This window comes from Lampetra planeri, chromosome 1 (assembly GCF_965212315.1).
Source record: "Lampetra planeri chromosome 1, kcLamPlan1.2.h2, whole genome shotgun sequence".
Taxonomy (NCBI): Eukaryota; Metazoa; Chordata; class Hyperoartia; order Petromyzontiformes; family Petromyzontidae; genus Lampetra; species Lampetra planeri.
The window spans coordinates 2,494,044-2,517,407 of NC_136107.1; the positions used below are offsets into that span (position 1 = coordinate 2,494,044).

The 23,364-nt window shown below is 50.6% G+C and overlaps 1 protein-coding gene across 1 annotated transcript in view; it reads left to right on the forward strand.

The window, feature by feature from the left end:
• The window catches only part of LOC144726808 (kinesin heavy chain-like), a 30,131-nt gene extending 9,688 nt beyond the window's left edge, over nucleotides 1–20,443 (forward strand). Inside the window, exons 10-25 of the mRNA XM_078605768.1 lie at nucleotides 135–283; nucleotides 2,023–2,171; nucleotides 3,545–3,747; nucleotides 6,836–6,904; nucleotides 7,704–7,910; nucleotides 10,541–10,684; nucleotides 11,278–11,466; nucleotides 12,688–12,805; nucleotides 13,687–13,763; nucleotides 13,923–14,032; nucleotides 14,488–14,589; nucleotides 14,749–14,809; nucleotides 14,935–15,006; nucleotides 16,253–16,354; nucleotides 18,202–18,409; nucleotides 19,633–20,443. Of these exons, the coding sequence (XP_078461894.1) occupies nucleotides 135–283; nucleotides 2,023–2,171; nucleotides 3,545–3,747; nucleotides 6,836–6,904; nucleotides 7,704–7,910; nucleotides 10,541–10,684; nucleotides 11,278–11,466; nucleotides 12,688–12,805; nucleotides 13,687–13,763; nucleotides 13,923–14,032; nucleotides 14,488–14,589; nucleotides 14,749–14,809; nucleotides 14,935–15,006; nucleotides 16,253–16,354; nucleotides 18,202–18,409; nucleotides 19,633–19,793 (2,121 nt within the window). The 3' untranslated portion in view covers nucleotides 19,794–20,443. The remainder of the gene's footprint in view (nucleotides 1–134; nucleotides 284–2,022; nucleotides 2,172–3,544; nucleotides 3,748–6,835; nucleotides 6,905–7,703; nucleotides 7,911–10,540; nucleotides 10,685–11,277; nucleotides 11,467–12,687; nucleotides 12,806–13,686; nucleotides 13,764–13,922; nucleotides 14,033–14,487; nucleotides 14,590–14,748; nucleotides 14,810–14,934; nucleotides 15,007–16,252; nucleotides 16,355–18,201; nucleotides 18,410–19,632) is intronic.
• Nucleotides 20,444–23,364: the final 2,921 nt, after the last annotated feature.

Genomic DNA, 23,364 nt, shown 5'->3' on the forward strand with positions numbered 1-23,364 from the left:
GACCTTTATAATCTCTTCGTTTCGGCCACCGAGAAAGACGCGTCACTCAACCGTGTCTCGCTACCGCCGCTCGGTGGGAGGTCCGGACGTCGCTGAGGCTCGGCGGGCGGTCTGCGTTGTCTTGCCGCGTGCAGAGGACGCACGTGCCCTACCGCGACAGCAAGATGACCCGCATCCTGCAGGACTCGCTCGGCGGAAACTGTCGCACCACCGTCATCATCTGTTGCTCACCGTCCATCTACAACGAGGCCGAGACCAAGTCCACGCTGCTCTTCGGCCAGCGGTAGGGAGCGGCGCGAGTGTCGGGGGAGGGTGATGGGGGGGGGGGTGGTGGTGGTGGTCTCGCGCTTCGTTGGTCGAGCAGCCACCCCCGTGTGTCTGGCGCGTTGGCCCTGTGTGGTTGCTCAGATCGGGTGCTTCCGGAGTGGTGTTTTACTCCACGATGTGTACAGACTGTGAATTTTATTTACATATGTGTGTGTGTGTTGAACTTCTTCGGCAACTTCCTATTATCGGAAGGAAGAACGTTCCAGGCACCCGCAGTAGAAGCGCACCTGAAAGCGCGCGACGCGGGACCGTCTTTGTTTGATGGATAGCAGCCAAAATCCGCTGCTGCCGCGAGGATGACCGGTGGATAAAACAACAAAGTACATGGGCAGTCAATTCAACCGCTTGCTCGCACTGTTAATGGGCGGAAGGGCCTCCTACACCAGAGGGAGCCCAGGAGAGGGTGATCAAGAGGGCAGAGTTTTTCTTGAGATAAAAAAAAAGTCGAATCGAATTCAATAGACTTTCGGTTAACCATCACGACCTGGTTGCACTCACGTCAGTCGCGCACTTAACGGAAAGATCTCGGAAGGTAGCGTGTGTCAAGATTGCATTTGGGGGCCGACTCAGTCCATCCTAAACTGAGTACCAGTTTGTAGGAAGTGGGCGGTGGTCATCTTATCGACGCGTTGCGTCCCCGCCATGAGGAATTCAGATTCCCACTACAGCCTCAAGGGCCATCCATGGAAATGAGCATTGACATTTTTTTAAATTCTATTTTTAATTCCACATGTTTGTGTAGAAATCTGTGACGACGATGCTCGACCGAACTTGTTTGAGACGCCTTCGTAATCTCCACGGGAGCAACGCGTTCTTTGTCACCGTGATGCCGTGCAGTGGTGAACCCATCACCTACTCAGCGAGGCTGCTCATGGGGTCGTAAATCACACTCTGGGCCTACTGGCACGTTACGTGTCCTCCTCCTCCTCCTCCCACCACTCCTCCCTGCGGTCGTTTAAAAGCGCGGACTTTTTTGCGCGGCCGTAATAGTTAAATTAACCACCCGCAACTAGTAAGTAATATTCCCATAAAATAAATGGAGCCTCTCTTTCAACCGGCAGTAAACAATGAAAGGTTACATTGGGAGGTTAATTAATAAACAAGCACTGGAAAGTTGTACTTCACGATAAAAAAAAAAACCCCGCAAATGTTTCGCTCATGCCACTGCTGGCAGAAGGGCCTCCGACGGGAGGGAGTTCTGGCCAGAAGTATTGTAAGAGGTCAAGTCGAGTTTGTTTCCTTAACCAAGTGAAGGTGACCTATGGATACTGCTGAGTGGAGAGAGGTGGATGGAGGTGTCTTGGGACGGGGGTTATTTAAGAAGCTTTGTTTCAAATGCCACGCCGAGAGATGGATTCCATTTCGATTTAAAGCTTTCGTGACTGCAGGGATTCATCTTCTTGGTTCTTTCGGTAAAGTCACGTAGAAGGGAAGTAGCCGAAACGTCGTGAGAATTATTTTATCATGTTTTTTGTTTTTATTATTTGATTACTTCCCTTCTACGTGACTTTACCGAAAGAACCAAGAAGATGGAATCCAACCGTGGATTTCTCTGGATCGCAAGTCCGGTGCGCTAACCGGCACACTGCGGTAGCTTTCCCTCGCTTGCTATGCAAGGGTTCACGAAACGTGCATTGGGCATGGCGCGGTTGTTCCGTTTCTGTTAAAAAAATTTACAAAAAATACCTCCTCCAGGGCGAAGACGATCAAGAACACGGTGACCATCAACATGGAGCTGACGGCCGACGAGTGGCGGAAGAAGTACGAGAAAGAAAAGGAGAAAAACAAGACGCTGCGGGCGTTGCTGCACCGCCTGGAGATGGAGCTCAAACGCTGGCGCTCAGGTCCGCTGCTCCTCCACGGCTCCTTCTTCGCGAGTTTCACGGGGGGGGGGGGGGGGGGGGGTGGCGGTGGTAACGGGGGGGGGGGTGGCGGTGGTAACGGGGGGGGGGGGAGGGTTTGGATTTTTTTTTTTCCCCTTGCGCAGCCACGTGCCCTCCCGGACTCGCGCGCTCGCGTCTTCAAAAGGCAGCAAGCGGCGCGCTCGGCAGTGAACGCTTTCGCGAACGTCGCGCCGTGATTTGCAGCCGCGTTGGTTGGTCGTGCTAATCAACGGCAGAATGTGTAACGTCTATGATGGGCTAACAATTTGCGTAATGGCTTTTTTTATGCTCTCCGCTCCGAAGAATGATGCGCGCATTGCTTTGTATGCATCCCGGCGTCTGCTCGTGGAAAACGTTAGCCTCGTACAATGCGTGTAACTCCCTACATTTCCGAGTATTTTCACGGCACAACACTGTGAACAATCCCTCCGGTTTGAAGCTAAAATATCCCATCTCCAATTTGTTAAGAAGTGCCACTGCCCAAAACCGTTACAGTTTGCCCTATTCGTGGAGAACGCGATGAGACGTTGGTGAACTGTGTGTACATTTACATCTCACGGCAGAGTCAATGAAGTCGGCGGTTGAGTTCTGTCTCTGCGTGTCGTTATATATGAGGTCAGCATTATGCACAGTCTGGTGCCCTGCCTGTCCCCTGGATTCTTTGCCTCCGACGTTCAGAACTTCACAGGAGGATCTCCTGGAAGAGTCGGCAGATATTGAATGAATTCATAATTATGTAAATATGTACGCGTGGAATCGTTTAATTAGCAAATAGCCTCCAGAAGTAGATTCCTCTGTTATTGTCTTCCGGTGGCAGAAGTTTCTCCAGGTTCAACTCCCCACCTCCCACGTGACCCTGTTTTAGTTTTTCTTCCCAGGATCATCCTCCTGTTGAGGCACCTTGTCCTGAGATAATTTGTACGTCTTGCCGGAACGTTAAACATTCAATGTCTGGGCTTTTGTCGGTTTGTGTGTCCGCTCTCCCCTGGCGTTATGAACTCTTCTTCTTCCCATGATTTGTCCTAGTGTTTGTACCTCAGGGGTGGCAACCCGCGTTAAGCCTGACTATGCTGACACTACATGTCAATAATGGGTCCAGATTTTTGCTTGCGTTAAAGCCAGTGTGGTGCCGAAAATCTGCACTTTCAAGCTTTAAATTACTTGAAACTTTTATGTGCGTATGTAAGTTGGAACTTCTTTCGCACCGTACATAGCCAACCGTGCTAATCGGAGGGACCGACATGTGCGGGAGACGCTTTCGCCCTGCTCCTTTGATTTGTTACCCATCGGTGCGGTGCGGCGGTAAGCGTGTGCGTGTGTTTGTGTTTCGGCAGGCGAGTCCGTGCCCGAGTCGGAGCGATTCGACGTGAAGGACTGGAGGAGCCTGAAGGCCCTCGTCAGCGAGAGCCTTCAGGCCACTCCAGGGCCCGTGCCGGCCTCGCCAGGCCTCGGCCTGACCAGCAGGCCCGTGTCCGACGAGGAGGCGCAGAAGTGCAAGCAGGAGATCGCGAAGCTCTACAGCCAGCTCGACGACAAGGTGGGCGGTGGATCGGGGGCCTTCGAATCGCTTTGCTGCTGCTGCTGCTGCTGCCGCCGCCGCCGCCGCCGCCTCGGGAATGAAAATGCACCGCTTCGTTAACACACAGGCGGTGAATAACGGGTTAAGTCGAAAATTAAAACGGGGGGCCTTCGCTGCGGGAGAAAAAGCAAGCCCGCAATGTGTCTGGGCGTATGTCGCGCGGGCGGCTCGCAATGGGGAGGCTCCGAGGTGGAGCTCTGCTAGGAGGGTTGACTCAGCCCATCATCCCCTCAGGGGGCCCATGAAATGAGAACCACTTCGTGGGGAAGTCAACAGTGGGTCGTTCTATGGATAGACTCGTCCCTGCCATGGGATTGTGGAATATGCCACCACTGCCTCAGGGCTGTGAACGGAAGATGAGCAGCAATGCCTCAACTCTCATTTGAACAGAAAATCAGTTGGGTTCTTTTTTCGTTTGAGAGGTAAGGTCGACCTCAGCATGTCAGCTGAGCAGCCTTCTTCTGGACTGTTGAGGCCTGTGATGACACTTTGTGGATCAGGGGTCAACGCGGGCTATCACCCCTTTGCGGTCAATACAATGAGCACCACTCTGTGGGAAGTCTGCAGCAGTGGTACCTACGGAGAGACCAGCCCACCCCAAACCATGGCAATGTGGAATTTCAACCACCGACAGCAGCACCTGTACAGTAACACCTTGGATTGCGAGTAACTCAGTCTGCGAGTGTTTTGCAAGACGAGCAGAAATTTTAAATAAATATTAATTTGATAAACGAGCGAGGTCTTGCAATACGAGCAGTACGTGTATACGCTTTGTCTGCCGAGCGTCACGTGATCACAACTGATATACGAGTGCTTTGATACACGAGTGCTTTGGATTACAAGCACGTTTCCGGAACGAATTATGCTCGCAATCCAAGGTTTTGCTGTAATTGATTGGCAGCGGGTGAGCTCTGATGCAAAGGGGTGTTGGGTCATGTTTGGAAATGCCAAAGTACAATGTGCCTTCAAAGTGTGGGGACGTGTACAGGCAGCACGTAGGTTAATGACGAGGTTAATGTGGCGGTTCAATCAAGTCTATTATGGTCATTAAGCGAGCAAAGTAACTCGATAAGGTCCAAACTTTATAAGAACTTAATTTTATGAGGATGACAACGTAATCGATCAGTTCACAGCCGTATCGTGGGGAAGAGGTGGGGACGGGGAGGGGGGATGCAGGGAGAGGGAGGGAGCAAGGGGGAGAAAACAAATCACAGAGATAAATCGGCATTGCTCACCCATGTATCATATCTGTTTATTATTTTTATTCACATGACGCTCGTTTACCCATGGAAAGCCCCAACGAGTCTCTTTCAGGAGGGGTCCTTCCAGGTTTTCACAGTGGGAGTGGGGGGGTGGTGACGAGTTCTACATTTCCAAATTAAGTGCATAGTTGGTGAGGACTCTTTCAATCGAATTTGTCAAATTTTGACCATACCCTCAGTGTCATAGCTTTCAACTGGTTTGTCCAAACAAAGGGCCCCAGTTTAACACGTTGTAGTAGTAGGCTCTTCTTGGTTCTTTCGGTAAAGTCACGTAGAAGGGAAATAATAAAATAATAAAAATAAAACATAATAAAATAATTCTCACATGCAGTCACGAAAGCTTTAAATCGAAATTTAGTAGTAGGCTTTCGCGATAAATATCATCCAAAACACTGGTCAACACACTTTTTCTGGCATAAAGTATTCCAACGGCTTTAAGGTAATTTTGGGGTGTTGATTCCAAATCTGGCATCATGTTTTGTCTATCACATTTTTGAGATATCAAATATTGCATTTTCAATCAAAACTGCAGAAGAAAAATATTAAATAAATGTGGATATCTACATAAAATGATATTATAAACACACTATCCTAAAAATACAGCACCATATTTTAACACTAAAGCAGTCACTGACTCGCAACAACTTGCAATCATAAGTGACAGAGTTAATTTCGGGTAAAATCAATGAAAATGGGGTATGCCGATAGCATAAAAATGAGATGTGATAGAGCAAATCTGAGATCAGATTTGGAATCAGCACCCTGAAATTAGTCTAAAACAGCTGCAAAAGTCCAAAAACCTAAGAACAGAATTTTTTTTTTTTTGTTGACCAGTGTAATAGAGGTTTGTTTGGGTTAGATCACGTAAATACAAATGTGTCGTTAAACCTGCCACCACCCGACACAGACAATTAGTGAGGTTTGTCACGTAAGCAAAACGTGGCAAAAAATCGTGAACGAGTACAGCAACACACCGAGTGTGTGTTGGAGAGTAAACCCACGACAGCATTTACAATTCGGGTACCGCGACATTTCGCCGGATGCAACCCGGGCCCCGATCGGTGCCCTCAAGGTCCCCGATTCACCCACGCACTTCGAACAAAACTCCCCCGGTGCTCTCAGGTCAACTCGGCCCCGTGCCCCGGCTGGACGACTGCGAAGAAGAGCTTCGTAGCTCGTCGGACTCCTCCTGCGGCCTCTAAATAATGATACTGATTCTGAACTGCGTTCTAAAATACACCGGAGCCCGTGTGTGCAGAGTCATTGTCGCGTGAGCCTCCTTCCTCCATTCCTTCAGAACCAACGGTGTTTAGGTCGTAGGGTAGATCTGTAGCAGCGAACGGCGATATTTATAAAGGAAATGGCCAATCGTGGGGTTACGGAGACACATCTCCGGTGATAGGAAAGAAAGTGACTTTTGTTTTTTCGGTAAAGTCACGTAGGTAAAAAAATAATAAACAACTAATACAAATATTTTATAAATAAAATTATAAATCACGACGTTTCGGAGGCAACACAAGCTTCCTTCATCAGGTGTAAAAAGGCACAGCAAAATAACTGTAGTGAGAGTTATTTGTGATGGGACATTGTTATTATATAGGGTAAGAGGAGGGGGGAGGAGCCAAGGAGGATGGGTGCAGGGTGGGGGGGTTTGGGTGGAGTGACTTTTGTGTTTCTAATGGGCTGGGGATATTCGGTGATGGATCGGGTGTGTTGAACGTGTGGCTTGCTCTGTTCGATCCTGTTGGTTTAAGTCTCTCACGCAGAGTTTTGCTCTCTTGAAGGACGAGGAGATCAATCAGCAGAGCCAGGCGGTGGAGAAGCTGAAGCAGAAATTGCTGGAGCAGGAGGAGGTATTTTCTCTCGTTATTGATTTCACTGCGCACCCATTCCGTTTTTTCACTTAGTTTTGTTTAATCCAATAAACTGTTGTTGTTATTTTTTTAGCCCCCCCCCCCCCCCATTATGTTTAACCACCCATGGATAATGGTAATTATAACATAGCAATGTATAATAATACATAACCGGATTGGGTGGTAATGTGGTCAGATTGCTTAATTCGCAGCCAGAAAGTCATGCATTAATTCATCTCAATGGGAGTTTGACTTGGCCTATCAACTCTGCAGGGGCCGTAAAATACGTACTATTTCGTGTGATGCCAATGGGGTTATTGTCCCATGGCCGCCACCGTAATGATGTTGAGGTGTCCACCACTCGGCTTTAGGGCCACCAAGAGACCTACTCACGACTCGGGCTGGGACCACTTCATAGGTTCAGTCGATCGATCCACGCAACATCTGCAATCGAATCATTTGTCGTGCTCGAATTTGCTCAGGCACCTTCAAAGTAGCGGCTGCCCGAACACCCTTCCTCCTGAAGATAGAAAACACTCCCCCTCCCTTCCCCCCACTGTGAGATTATTTTCTAATTATGTTCAATGTAGTCAAGAAATTGAACCGATAATCAGTGAGGCTATGGACTACGTAAATAAACGGACCGGCCCAGCTCCACTTAACGTCTGGTGTACGGTGGGGTTTAATGATGATGATGATGATGATAGTGGTGGTGGTGGTGGGGATCTTCTCGAACTTGCACCACTGGCGGTGTGGTCGCCGTGCCGTGTCGACCGCCAACCCCGCTTCTACCCGTCAGCTCTTGATAGCGTCGAACCGAGAGCAGAGCCTCGGGCAAGAGGAGCTCCTGCGCCTCCAGAGTGACAACAAGGCGGCCAAGGAGGAGGTGAAGGAGGTGCTGCAGGCCTTGGAGGAGCTCGCCCTCAATTACGACCAGAAGAATCAGGAGGCCGAGGAGAAGACCTCCTTGTTCGAGGCGCTGAGCAAGGATGTGCAGGAGCAGGCGGTATGGGTCTTGTCGCACCCCCTGGTGTTCAACCATCCCAGACTCACCCTGGGGTGTTCAGCCAGACTCACTCTGCTGTTCATCCATCCCACACTCACCCTGGGGTGTTCACCCAATCCAGACTCACCCTGCTGTTCACCCATCCCAGACTCACCCTGGTGTTCACTCATCCCACACTCATCCTCGTGTTCCCCAACCCAGACTCACCCTGCTGTTCACCCAACCCACACTCACCCTCATGTTCACCCACCCCAGACTCACCCTGCTGTTCATCCATCCCAGACTCACCCTGCTGTTCACCCAATCCAGACTCACCCTGCTGTTCATCCATCCCAGACTCACCCTCGTGTTCCCCAACCCACACTCACCCTCGTGTTCCCCAACCCAGACTCACCCTGGGGTGTTCACCCAATCCAGACTCACCCTGCTGTTCACCTGACCCACACTCACCCTGGTGTTCACCCATCCCAGACTCACTCTGCTGTTCATCCATCCCAGACTCACCCTGCTGTTCACCCATCCCACACTCACCCTGCTGTTCACCCATCCCACACTCACCCTGGTGTTCACCCATCCCACACTCACCCTGCTGTTCACCCATCCCACACTCACCCTGCTGTTCACCCATCCCACACTCACCCTGCTGTTCACCCATCCCACACTCACCCTGCTGTTCACCCATCCCACACTCACCCTGCTGTTCACCCATCCCACACTCACCCTGCTGTTGACCCATCCCACACTCACCCCGCTGTTCACTCATCCCAGACTCACCCTGGGGTGTTCACCCAACCCAGACTCACCCTCGTGTTCCCCACCCCAGACTCACCCTGCTGTTCACCCATCCCAGACTCACCCTGCTGTTCACCCAACCCACACTCACCCTGCTGTTCACTCATCCCACACTCACCCTGCTGTTCATCCATCCCAGACTCACCCTGCTGTTCATCCATCCCACACTCACCCTGCTGTTCATCCATCCCACACTCACCCTGCTGTTCATCCATCCCACACTCACCCTGCTGTTCACTCATCCCACACTCACCCTGCTGTTCATCCATCCCACACTCACCCTGCTGTTCATCCATCCCACACTCACCCTGCTGTTCACCCATCCCACACTCATCCTGTGGTGTTCACTCATCCCACACTCACCCTGCTGTTCACTCATCCCACACTCACCCTGCTGTTCATCCATCCCACACTCACCCTGCTGTTCATCCATCCCACACTCACCCTGCTGTTCACCCATCCCACACTCATCCTGTGGTGTTCACTCATCCCACACTCACCCTGCTGTTCACCCATCCCACACTCACTCTGAGGTGTTCACCCATCCCAGACTCACCCTGCTGTTCACCCATCCCAGACTCACCCTGCTGTTCACCCATCCCAGACTCACCCTGCTGTTCACCCATCCCAGACTCACCCTGGGGTGTTCAGCCACTATCACTCTGCTGTTCATCCATCCCAGACTCACCCTCGTGTTCACCCACCCCAGACTCACTCTGCTGTTCACCCACCCCAGACTCACCCTGCTGTTCACTCATCCCACACTCACCCTGCTGTTCATCCATCCCAGACTCACCCTGCTGTTCACCCATCCCAGACTCACCCTGCTGTTCACCCATCCCAGACTCACCCTGGGGTGTTCAGCCACTATCACTCTGCTGTTCATCCATCCCAGACTCACCCTCGTGTTCACCTACCCCAGACTCACTCTGCTGTTCACCCACCCCAGACTCACCCTGCTGTTCACTCATCCCACACTCACCCTGGGGTGTTCACCCATCCCATTCATTCATCCCTGTCGCTGCGTGAAAGTCCCCGGTTGTGCCGCGTGGTTGCTCCGATGTGGTTTGCGGGTTTTGTGCCGCGTTTCGTCCGACGTTCATCTCCGCGTGAGTGGGACGCAAAAGATGCCCTCGGAGAGCCATGGCGTCACCCGTCAGATCCCGTCGCCCTTTGCCGTTCATTGGACCGATAAGAACCCCTTCGCAGGATGGGTGAAGGCAGCTGCAATGGAAACCAAGTTACTTGTGAGGTCGCTTTGCGTAGAATATCGGTGCGAAGAGCTGCTGCTAAGGGCCTTTGTTGTGATCCTTGAATGGGATGAACCCTGTCGGTTCTAATAGAGACATATTTATGCCTTGAAGGTCTGAGGTCATTCATTTTCATTTCCATATCCTTCCAGTGGTCACTTTGTGATTTCTGCTGATGAACTGGACACATGCAGACTGACCCATACTACAAGCGAATATCGATATACTGTACAGACGATTGTTTTATAACAGTGGGTACGACGATATCCTGTCTAGAATGTGTGAAGAAGAAGGATGCCCTAATTCTAGATTTGAAGCTTTCGTGACTGCAAGGATTCATATTTTTAGGTTTTTTCGGTAAAGTCACGTAGGTAAAACATTAAAATTAATAAAAGTTAAATAAAATAATTATTTTATAAAATAATTATTTTATTTTACTTTTATTAATTTTAAGGATGCCCTAACCCATCATTGTCGATTGATACCCCCCCGCTCATTGCAATGGTCGTAACGCAGCAGTCCTGTGCATTCGTAAGCGTGTCGGCGCGTGACGACGACGTCCCAGACGCGTTCGTTTCACTCGTTCAGATCAAGCTGGCGACGCGAGAAGAGGAGTTCCGGCACCTCCAGGACGTGAACGTGCAGCAGAAGAGGCGCGTCGGCGACGTGATGGCCGCCCTCGTCAAAGACCTCGGGGAAATCGGCGTTGCCGTCGGCAGCAGCGAGCTCAAGGTGCCCTGGCGCAGACGCTTGAACCCCCCACCAACGGCGGTTTCGTCGGTGCAGCTTGAGCGCGCAGTTCCGATGCTCCCTCCCCGGGGGGGGGGGGGGGACGGTAAAATCCGTTACCGCGTTGTCACGGAGACGACGGCAAACGCCCTTTGGAGGCGCTGAGCCCTGCCGCGGGAGTGTGGAGTTTCCACCGCTGGCTCATGGTCACCAGGCTCCTCCTTCCGATATTAGGAAGCCGCTGGTAGCTGTGCACTTTTAAATCGTCTAGGTTGAAACAACGAATTGGAACTGCTTTTTGGTGTTCAGTTTGTTGCCCTTACCGTGGCCGGCAACACACAACGGAGCGGAATATTGCCCCGCTGCTCATTTGAGCAGAGAGCCGTGTTGATCTATTTTCATTCTTCACCTGGACGCACGGGCAGCGAACGCCATCGACTGATCCCGGCCTCGTTAGGCAATCGGTCGGCGCAGGAGCTTGCGATCGAAACGCCCTGCGCGGGTCGGCGCGAAGCGACGCGACCGTGCCAGCGAATTCTCTCTCCCGGCGGCGACGTTGCGTTCCCCCCCCCCCGTACCCCCCCCCCCCGTCCCAGGTCGCCGATCCGAGCGCGGGCGGCGACGAGGACGTGGCGGCGGCGCGCCTCTACGCCGGCAAGGTGAAGGCCGAGGTGACGGCGCTGGCCAAGCGCTGCCAGCAGATGGAAAACGCCCAGAGTGAGAGCGGCCGGCGGGCGGAGGAGAGCCGGCAGGAGCTCGCACGGTGTCAACTGCTGGTGTCCCAGGTTCGGCTTCTCCCATGCACCACCATGCGCACGCGTGCGCACGCACACACGCAGACACGCACACACGCACACATGCCGCACGTTCCGGCGAGCTGGAACGTCTCGGGTCGTGGCGGTTATTTGACCATACTTCGCCCGCTGATGGTCAGTGCATCGCCACGCTTTCGGATGCGCTTCTGCGGCCGTCTGGAACGTTCTTCCTTTCGATATTAGGAAGCCACTGGAGCTGTGCACTTTTTATTCATCATCCAGATTGAAAACTCGTTTCTTTAGAACCGCTTTTTGTGTTCAGTTTGTCGTCCTTCCCCCGCACCTCCGATTGGCACGGTTGGCTACGTACGGTGCGAAAGAAGTTCAACGTGCATACACATGCATATCAGAGATGGCCGATTCATGGTGCAGGTTTCTTCAATCCCCACGCCTCTGTCCACCTGGTGGTATCAGGTGTTGCTGGAGTAAGATTAGGGCACCTCCTCCCAGATGTCCGACCAGCACGGAAGAGTAGACCAAATAGTCTCTAGAGGGGGATGTCTAGAGCTCACCCAGGTGAAGGGCCTTCTGCCAGCAGAGGCGTCAGTGAGACATTGCAGGGCTGCGCCTCTTAATTTGCCTAAACAAATGCGTAATGGCGTTCGAATTGGCAACCGTAATGAGACTTAATGCATTGATGAAATGGATCGATACAATTCCAGCGAAGGTGCCAAATTATTGTGATGAGGGTGTGGTAAGGAGTAAGCAGATAATCACACTGATGGGCCAGGCAGAGTGACAGTATAATTGACGTTCATACATAATGGATAAGAGATGGTTATTTTGCCAAGAGTTAATTTCACAATTGACATTTACAACGTGCTCTTAACGTATTTGTATTCTTCCGTTATATCGACTCTAATATAATTAAGGTTTATGCGATGCATATTTTTTATATGAAGGCCTGTTGCCAGGAACATCTGTGCAACCAGCAGTAATGTGTTTAACAAGCCCGACTTTGCTGATGAGCTCGATAACGTTGAAACCGGTTCAGAGTTTGCTCGTTTAAACTCATCCCCCTTGATGGACTGAAACCACGTGATGTACGCCGCTACCCACAATGCTTCGCGGGAGCGCGCAGTGAGCCTGCGTGTCGTTTTTGTCGTTGTTGTTGTCGTCGTTGATTATTACGGTTGCCAATGCCCCCGCTTGGTCCACGCGTGTTCACTCTGTCGCGACGTATCGCTGCAGCACGAGGCCAAGATCAAGTCGATGAGCGACTACGTCCAGACGGTGGAGCAGAAGAAGAGGCTGCTGGAGGAGACGGTCGACAGCCTGAACGAGGACCTTGCCAACATCAGCAGTCAGGGTGAGCCCGGGGGTCATCGCCCCCACTATCCGGGTTCATATTAACGACTTCCATTTCCCCTCGAATGCGGTTGCGTTTGAGGCAATACGGAAACAGGTTAACAGGTGGGCTACGAGAAGGCCACTGTCTCCCACCCAGAGTAAACCACTCTGGTCTGCGCTCCTTCGATTAGAGGATGAATAGCAACACTTTTAAACTCTCTCCTGAAGCCTTCTCGTCGCGGCTAGCACACCACAACATTGGCATTCAGCTCCTGTCACCGTGCACAAGAATATAATCGCCCACTGTGATGATCATCATTGGCCACCGCGCGTGGCCGCAGTGCACTGGCCGTGGTATCGGTCTGTCTAGCGTGGCAAGTTCTGACCTCAATTGTGATATTCGGGCCAAACCTTATTAAGGAATGGCGGTTCTGTGGTCCTTGCTAGAGTCCCAGTGACCCAGGAGCCCATTCTTGACCACGTCAGATCAGAATCAGAATATGTATTTCTACTGGAGGAATCCGATGAGCTCTTTTTTCAAAGATGTCCAGTACGTGCAGTATTGTGCTACCTGAAGCTATCCTGGGCCTGTCCTCGGTCATCTCGGCGTTAAATAAGTATCTGGCATGGCACATCGGCCATAAAAGGTCCTCGTCAGCAGCTCTGGCCAACACGGTCTGTAAGACTTCGTTGTGAGGGTCCTCAGTAGAACACAATATATGTTGTTGAGACAACCCTGAGTGGCTTAACAGGACTGCAGATGGCTTCGAGTGGGATCGAATCATCGCCATCTCGTCGTTCATCTTTGAGCGTCTCCTTCAGGGAGCCCCTCACCGTTGCCGCTGACGATGCGACCGCCGTGGTTTTTATCGCTCGTTTCCTTCTTTCATTCGACGGCAGAGCAAATGAAAGAGACGGCTTTCAAGGACAAGGAGAAGGAGCACCAGGACATGCTGCAGGACTCCACGAACATGCAGGTGCGCGTGTAACCCCCCCCCCCCCCCCCCGCGCGCGCTGGTCAAGACGGAGGTTGCTTTCTCGCGCCCGAGCCCGCCGCTGCCGTGTGGCCGCTAACCGTCAGCCGACGGCTCTCTGCACCGCCGTAACCCCCCCCTCCACCCCCCCTCCCCTCGCAGAAAGCGCTGGAGCAGCAGATGACCTTGCACAGGGAGAAGCACCAGAAGCAGCTGTCGTGCCTGCGCGATGAGAACGAGGAGAAGCAGAAACTCATCGACCGCCTCCAGGAGTAAGCGGCTCCTTCCCCCCCCCCCATGCACACGAGTGTTTGTGTGCACGTCGCCTTGTATGCGTGTGTGTCTTGAATTTATTTCTCACCGTACGTAGCCAACCGTGCTAATCGGAGGCACGGGGGAAAGGACAAAAGCGGTTCTGAAGAAATTCGTTTTCAATCTAGATGATTTAAAAGTGCACATCTCCAGTGGCTTCCCAATATCGGAAGGGAAGAGCGTTCCAGACGGCCGCAGAAGCGCATCTGAACGCGCCGCACGATGCGCCCTCAGATGTTGTCACGATTCGAGTTGAATGTTAAAAGTGCATTGTTTGCCAATGTTGTGCGTGTCTCACGAAGCCACCGTGCTTTTGTCAAAACAAGAAACCTCATTAGAAAGACGAATGCTCTCTCGTTGTTTCTTTACTGCCCAAGGAAATCCCCTGACGGATGTTCATTATCTGCTCTCGCAGCGCGAACCGGTGCCACACGCTCGAGCAGGACACGCTGCGTGCCGATTACCAGAAGCTGAAGGTCGAGGAAGAGGAAAAGAGCCAGAAACTCAACAAGCTCGCGTGAGCGGTCGCCGCTGAGATACACCCAGTATTTATCTCGTCGGCTCGCACTCCTTCGGATTTTCACTTTTGTCTTGCTTAACTCAAGTGAAAAGTTGCTTCTTTTTGTTGTTGTTGTTGTTGTTGTTTTTATTCTCTGCCGTGTACGTGTTATGGCAGCGTCATTAATGAAGGTCGTGAGCAGGCCAAGCAGGAGCTCAAAGGATTGGAAGAATCGGTGGTAAGTGGCGGTTGGATACCGTGCCATATTTGTCTTTGGCAAGCTTCTTTTATGGTGATACATTTTGGGGTGCAAATGACGCTCGATACGGTTGAGAGTAATGGTTTTTGCTTTGTCTCCTCCAGGCCAAAGAACTGAAGACTTTGCACAGCTTAAGGAAGATGCTCGTTTCAGACCTGTCGGCAAAACTCAAACGGGTAACGAACGCCACACGCTCGACAAAACAATCACGGGGGAAAGTGCAGCGCACATACAAAGAGTGCTGAACAAAGCCTTGAGTGGTCGACACTAACATTTCCCTTGCCGTGTCTGATGGCTGGTTTATTTTGGAAGGACGTGTACGGATGTGACACGGCCGCGCGGTTTTTCCACGGCCGTTACTTGCGGTTTGTGCCGTGCACGAGCTTCCAGGCCAGTGCCTGGAGAAGCTCCCGGCGCGCGGGAGCGAACCGTCGATTCCAAGAACACAGGATGAGATGTTACTATCCTTTGTGCAAGCACTTCCAAGAGTTCATGAACAGTGAGCCTGGTGAAATTTGGGGAGCGCATCGTCAGTAGTGAACCTTTGGTTCCTAGGGTGTTTCGGCCTTTCACACGATACACCCTCCCCAAAGGCGGCCAGCGACAGGGTGATCAATCCTACGCTTGCGTCCCATTCTCAATTAGTCATAGGAGTTGCCTTGTTGTTGATAGCCAACATCTCGGACGTTATTCCGAGCTACACAAAGCGGCACGGCCATTGCCCGATTAAGCTAGTGCGGGGCCTGTAGCATATGTGATAAAGGTGGCCCTAAATAAAAAGAATCACGAAAATATTACAACACAAATTTTTTACTTGCACAGTAAAGCTATTGTATTTTTTCATTTGATATACAATACAAATCACTAACCTTAAACATTCAGTCGTTCATAAAAGTTGAAGGCGGTGTCGTAGTATAGTGATAAAGCAAGTGCAGAATCACTGAATTGGAATTGATTAGCTTGAAACATTTAGTGCGGGGCATGTGTAGCTACTTTTGCTACTCGGATAATCCGGCACTGGGCACAGCCAGAAATCACGGGCGGCGAACACGGCGGATAGCTGTGGTGCCTCGCCTGGTATACAAGAGGGCATGGGTTTAACCCTGACCCTGAAGCCTGTATATTTGGAGTTTGCGTGTCTCTCTCCCCGTGGTTGCGTTGATTTTTCTCCGGATCCTCCAGTTTTTCCCTCCGCATTTAGAATCAACATGCGTTCAGAGTATTTGGCTGCTATAAATGTCCACATGATAAGCCACTTCGTTGAGCTATAATTTGTGACCAGGTCGCTTCTGAAAAAGAGCTACACAGCTCAGTGGGCCTTACCTGGTAAAATACAAAAAATCGTTTAAGTTTTATTAGAAGTCATTTTCTCGTTTGCTCGCCGCGCACATCTTGAGCCTCGTGAAACTCACCTTTTCGCAGAATTCAGACGCCGACGAGGACGCCGGGGGGAGCATCGCGCAGAAGCACAGGATCGCGTTCCTCGAGAAAAACGTGGAGCAGCTGCATCAGGTGCACAAGCAGGTGAGAGGGGCGCCAGGACCGACCCGGCACAGCACCGACCCGGCGCTCGCCGCCAACCAAACTGCGGCAGCCACCAGGGAGAGCTGTATTCTTAGGTTTGTTTTCGGTAAAGTAACGTAGGTAAAACATTTAAATGAATGAAATAAATATAAAAATAAAATAAAAATCACGACGTTTCGGAGGCAACACAAGCTTCCGTCTTCAGGTGGAACCGTCACAGCAACGATAGCTGTATCAAGTGAGAGAAATTCCAAGAAAACAGTCCTCGTATATATACTGGTTGAGGGTGGGAGGAGCCAAGGTAGGCCCTGAATATTATTTTTGTGAGGTTCGGTGCGGCTGAAGCACGCTGTTAGGAATGAGCCTTTGTTGTGTAAACTAGGTGCGGATGGGGAGAGCTTTGTCCGTTGTCGTCCGCAAACAAAGAGCCAGATGACGAGGCCGCGATTGACGAGCTCCTTCGTGGATGCCCCACTCGACGAATTAATTTGCGATTCATGGCCGCACGTTCCCGCACAGCGCCCTAATCGGCGTATCTCCCGTTGAGGTCGAGAAAATGAGCGTTTCGTGGTATGCATTCCCTCGTTTGTCACGATCTTGCTGTCCGCGATTTTTGACTATCCGCGAATCGCATCTTGAACTCTACACGAGTGCATCGAGAGAGAGAGAACGTGATGAGATAAAGTGATGAGAGGGAATGTGATGCGAGAAAGTGATGAGAGATGATGGTGGTGAGATACGGTAAATTTATTTATAAACTATTATTTAATACTTCAATATATTTTTTTACTTTATGTTTATTACAACAATTTTTTTATTTTTGTGTTCTGATAATTTCCATTTTTGTAATAGCTTATTTGCGTATTCATTTAAGGTAATGCGTTTAAAAACTACGGTGTTTAACACGTAGGCTTCCATGATCAATATTATTCGTAATAAAGTTTTTTGGGTTAGATCGCGTAAGTATAAATGTGTCGTAACCCTCCACCACCCGACACAGCCTGCAAGGTTTGTCACGTAAACAACGCACCAATTAGTTACTTCTTCAGCCCACCGGTGTGTTGGAGAGTAAATGTACCGGTTGGACTGAAGTAGTAACTAATTGGCGTCGTTGTTTACGTGACGAACCTCGCTGGCTGTGTCGAGTGTGTGGAGAGTTACGACGCATTCAAACTTACGCGATCAAACCCAAAACCCTTGATTATGTAAAGATAAATTTCGATTTAAAGCTTTCATGACTACGGGGATTCATCTTCTTGGTTCTTTCGGTAAAGTCACGTAGAATGGAAATAATAAAATAATAAAAATAAAACATGATAAAATAATTCTCACGACGTTTCGGCCACAACGCAAGCAGCCGTCCTCAGGTGAAAAACAGGTCTGTCGAGAAGACAGACCTAATTCTCACGACGTTTCGGCCACAACGCAAGCAGCCGTCCTCAGGTGAAGAACAGGTCTGTCGAGAAGACAGAGTCTGAATGACAGATGCTGTTCTTCACCTGAGGACGGCTGCTTGCGTTGTGGCCGAAACGTCTTGAGAATTATTTTATTATGTTTTATTTTTATTATTTTATTATTTCTATTCTACGTGATGACTTTACCGAAAGAACCAAGGAATATGTAAAGATAGCGGTGTTCGTAGGCCAATATCATTCGCACCTCCCGGAGCGTATCCCTTGGCGCGAACAACGAGGGAACGCCGTGATCGGCGGCGCGGCCGAGGTGCCGTTCACTTCACCGGTCCCGGAAAACCACGCAACAGCGCACCGTACGGGGGAAGGGGAGGGAGTTGGGGCCGCGGGTCTCCGCGAACCTTCGCCGCCTGCCTGCCCCTCCGCGCGGCGCAGTTGGTGCGCGACAACGCCGACCTGCGCTGCGAGCTGCCCAAGCTGGAGAAGCGCCTGCGGAGCACGGCGCAGCGCGTCAAGGACCTGGAAGCGGCGCTGCACGAAGCCAAGGAGGGCGCCGCCAAGCAGCGGCGGCAATACCAGCACGAGGTGGAGCGCATCAAGGAGGCCGTGCGCAAGCGCGGCGGGGCACAGCGGGGCCACATCGGTACGGCGGTGCCGCCCCCCCCCCTTCTTCGGCGTTGTGTGTGTGTGTACGCGTATGTGTGTACGTATGTTTGTGCGTGTGTGTGTATGTTTGTGCGTGTGTGTACGTATGTTGTGTGTGTTGTGTGTGTGTGTACGTATGTTGTGTGTGTGTGCGTATGTTGTGTGTGTGTGTGTGCGTATGCTGTGTGTGTGTATGTATGCTGTGTGTGTGTGTGTACGTATGTTGTGTGTGTGTGTACGTATGTTGTGTGTGTGTTTACGTATGTTGTGTGTATTGTGTGTACGTATGTTGTGTGTGTGTGTACGTATGTTGTGTGTGTGTGTATGTTATGTGTGTGTGTACGTATGTTGTGTGTGTACATATGCTGTGTGTGTGTGTACATATGTTGTGTGTGTACGTATGTTGTGTGTCTGTACATATGTTGTGTGTGTACATATGTTGTGTGTGTACATATGTTGTGTGTGTGTGCGTACGTATGTTGTGTGTGTGCGTAAAAGGGAGGAGCGTCAGTGTAGCGGTTAGTGAGTTGCGCTACGAACCCGGCGACCTGAGTTCCACTCACGGCCAAGACCAGTGACGATTGTCTGAACCGGTCCTGGGCCTCCCCTAGGTCGACTCAGCTATATGTAAATACAGCACTGGTGAGACAAAGGCGGCTAGACGTGCCGACCTTCACAGGTGCTCGCTAACAGCACTTGCCCCAACAGTCTCTTGAGGCTGTACGGGGGATCTTTGTCCTGTACTTCTTTCCCAACTCTTTTTCGAGACGTCTGCCCGGCGTGGAAGAGTAGGCCCAATATCCATCTCGAGGGGGTTTTACTGAGCGTCCTCAAATCGAGGCCCTTCCTCCACCAGTGGCACGAGCAATACATTGCAGGGCTGCACCTTTACCTTTGGTTGCGGTGGGGAAACCGAACCGCACTGTCCCCTGTGGTGAAGCATGTTCAAAAAAAGCCCCCACGACCGACACGTGCGTGGGGAGGCCCTCATCCAACAGCGGATTGGCCACCAGTCGAGATGAGCATTGTTGCAAATGCTCATGCAAAATATCCCCTTATCTGATGATTTTAACGATAGATCATTGGATGGGGCAATGAGAAAGCTGCAGGAATTTTCTCCCGGACACGCCGGCGACAATTCAATGACTCGCTAAGCCCATCACCGCCGTCGTCTTTGTCACCGGTGACGGTGCTCCCCCGAATTTGTCTCTGTGCTTGCAGTGAAGCCAATCCGTGCCGGACAGCAGCAAATCACGTCCCCGTCCTACATGAAGACCATCCTGGGGGAGGGAGAGGTGTTTCCCGCGGCTCAGCGTTCTGCCAGCGTGTCCATCGAGAACGAGGCGGTGGCCCCCATCATGTCCAGAAAGGCCAGCGAGTGACCCGGCTTGACCCCGCTCTGAACTCGGGGAATCACCCGCCGCTCTCCGGCTTTCCACTAACGATGCCTTTGTCGGTGAAGATTAGTACCGCGCTGGTTTTCGTCGTCTGCTCGGCGGTTACCCTGTGATTAAAATCCTGACGCTACGTGGGGTGGAGAGTGGTGGCGGTGGTGGTGGAGGTGTAAGTGCGCCGCGCTGCGAACCTGCCAACCTGAGGTTGATTTCCGGTCACGGTTGACGTCGGTGGCGAATGATGCCTGAATTGGTCGCACTGCATCATCGTGCCCGCCCCTGCATCAACCTCCAAGGACCAGCGTGGGTGAAGTATGGCCAAACAACCCCAGTGACCGACAAGGCGCGGTAAAGCCTTTGTCGAGCAAGCGGGTAGACGGAATGGATGAAAATGTGTTTTTTGACGTTAGTTAACTTATTGCTAGAATTATGTCGTTTTAAGTTTCCATTGCTAAAAATACATTCTGGGGAAATTCGTTGGGAATGATTGGTTTTTATAAATCAAGCGTCAGTGTGGGATATGGGGTGGGTCAGATTTACTATGAATCGACTTTATATAGAACCAGACAATCTCAACACGTCCATCAATAACACCGCCTTAAAATAAAAAATAAACGATTTAAGTGAGTGAATCAGAACCATGGTCGTAACGTCTCCAATTATATATATATATTTTAAACCCACTCTTATTGACGAATGCATTGATTGTTGTTGTTTGTGCTTCTCCGCCACTGTCCACGCAGCAGCAGCATCACCAAATAATGTTTATTGTTAAAGAATCAAGCGGAGGGTATTGCAAAACGTGCATTGTGCGAAATTCAGCAAAAAACACACGTGACAAAAAGCAGACAGTGTTCGATGAAGCATAGTTAAACACGAATCAATACATTTGCAAGACAAGAAATTACCGTACAATTGAAATCACTATGCATTTAGATTGAATATATATATCGGTGATATTTGAGAAAAATGTAACCTAAAATGTAATATAATCTAGACTTTGTTCCTGCAGGACTGTACATTATTGTAACCTGTGACGCGTGGCATCACTAGTGCACCGTTAGCATCGCCACACCTATCTGAATTTGAGAATTAATTCCACCATCCCGATTGTCACGCAGCGTGTTTACAGGCCAACACATACTGCCGCCGCGGCTAAAGCCGTAATGAGATACTTTAACGGCTTCCCGCCACGAGCAATTGTTTTTGAGCATTCACATCCCTCGCATTTATTCTCAGCTACTAATAAAATCTGTTCCCGCCGAACTCGGAGCGGATCGGGAGTAGTCCTACCAAAAAAACGTGCTCATTCCTGTACCGTCATGGCAAGGCTGCCCTACACATTCACCTGCCGGAGTCTGGACCAGCCTGGGGTTGCCCAGGATCGCCCCGTTCTTTTTAATTCTTTAAGGAAGCCCTCCTGGGGGAAAAAAAATCTCTTAAGTGGCCCCGCGACAATAACAATCACTACTCCTTAGTTCCTTCGGTGAAGTCACGTAGGTAGAAAAATAAAATAAATCACGACGTTTCGGGCGCAACACAAGCGTCTGTTTGTAAAACAGTCTGCCTCAGCAGCAAGCCACGCTTTCCCACCTGATGACGGACGCTTGTGTTGCGCCCGAAACGTCGTGATTTATTTTATTTTTCTACCTACGTGACTTTACCGAAAGAACCAAAGAGTATGGATTCCTGCAGTCACGAAAGCTTCAATAACAATCGCGTTATACTGGTAGGAACCTCCTGGTTACACCAGCCCACATGGGATTATTGTGTCCGTCCGTCGTGTAAGGAGGGGCTGGGTGGGGAGGGCTGGGTTGGGAGGGAAGGGTGGGGAGGGGCTGGGTGGGGAGGGTGGGGCTGGGTGAGGGGTGGGGCTGGGTGGGGATGGCTGGTCACCCCGTGGTGTCCTTATAAAACTCAACGTTTAACCTACTCACGCCGGCTTGTGCCCGCCCTCACAGTCGGGCATATTTGCGGAATACACCACGCCGCCGTTGACCCTGGCCATTGACCGAGCAACCCAACGTTCCTACCAGCTCCCTCCGCAGGAATGTGTTTTTGTCAGGTGCATAATTTCGCACACACACACACGCCGTCCCACGACGACGCACGGGTAGCGCTCCCCTCTTCCCCTCTTGTGAAGATACTCTTCTTCGATTGACGCGTCCATTTGTGGTTGTTGTTGTTGCTAACTCTGAGGTGGCAACCCCTATCCCAGCCCCAGCGTCGCTTTGCTGGGGGTGCGTGAGAGCAATGCGAAGTGGACCGCAAGGGACATCGCTACCTGTTTGCCACTGTAGGTAATAAAACAAAAGTATAACCCGTAAAAACAAAGTTTTTCACTATAAATCCTTTATATGCGTGGCGGCTAGAGTCCTCTCGTCCTCTTGCTTGAGATGGCTGCCACCTATGGGTCAGATGATTGCATTGCACCATTAAGCAATTGGTAATTAAATATAATATTTTGTCCTATAAAGTGTAAAGTTATGGAATTTTTTTTTCACGAACATTAATCGTCACGCACAACGAGTCTATGTGGAAAATGTCAGCTCGATTGGATCACGGGAAGTGGGTTAAAAAACGACCGAAAGATGTGCACGGTCGTAAGCAAGCAAGCGAACTTAATATAAAGGATTTATAAATAACAACTTTTATCTGTCGTTTTATTCGAATGGATAATATTTGCAGTATGATCCGTCTCTGCCTTAGGGGGGGGGGGGCAGGCCGTCATCTCGGACCGCGTTGTGCCGACGGAGGCTGCTATCCTGGAAGCGTTTTAACGCTACAACTTTGCGGGATCGAATGTCGCCCGCACGCACGCATTAGTCACAGACGGCCGTGTGTATAAACTGCGTCTTCCTCTGCAGAACCAACGCATTTGTTCTTCTCATGGTCGGCGTTCGTGTAACGGTTTGTCGAGCAGTCGGTCGCCATTCAACACGGGAGGGGAGCGGGCAACATGAAGCACTTCGCCTCTAGAATGCAAATGAGTGAACATGTTATCGTTGAACTTTGAGAAACGTCGTGAGAATTATTTTATTTTATTGTTTTATTTTTATTATTTTATTACTTCCCTTCTACGTGACTTTACCGAAAGAACCAAGAAGATGAACTGTTAGACTGTTTGAGGATGTTTACGATTTGCACGTGTAACTTTACAATTCACAGCAAGTCGAGAAATGTGTGCATTGAAGATTATAGCTGCTACAACAACGGTATAGACTGAAATAGAATTTGCCTTATGGATAACCCTCGGCTTCTGACATAGGAATGTTGATTGTCCACCACTGGTTTAGGACCACGATCGAGTGACGATGAGTACCGCGTGATGCTCGCGTGAGCAGGTCAAGGAGCAGCCCTGCAATATATCTTCATTGAAACGCTAGGCCAGGTGTGTTGTGGATTGATTGTATAGTCACTTTAAGATGTTTTCTTGTTCATGTTTTTTGTTTGTTGCAGTTGCACCCGATTCAAGAGCCGAATGGCTCACAGGGCTACACCAAATAAATGAAACTGAACTGAAATGAAAACTGATTGTCCCAGCGCAGCGCCCATTATG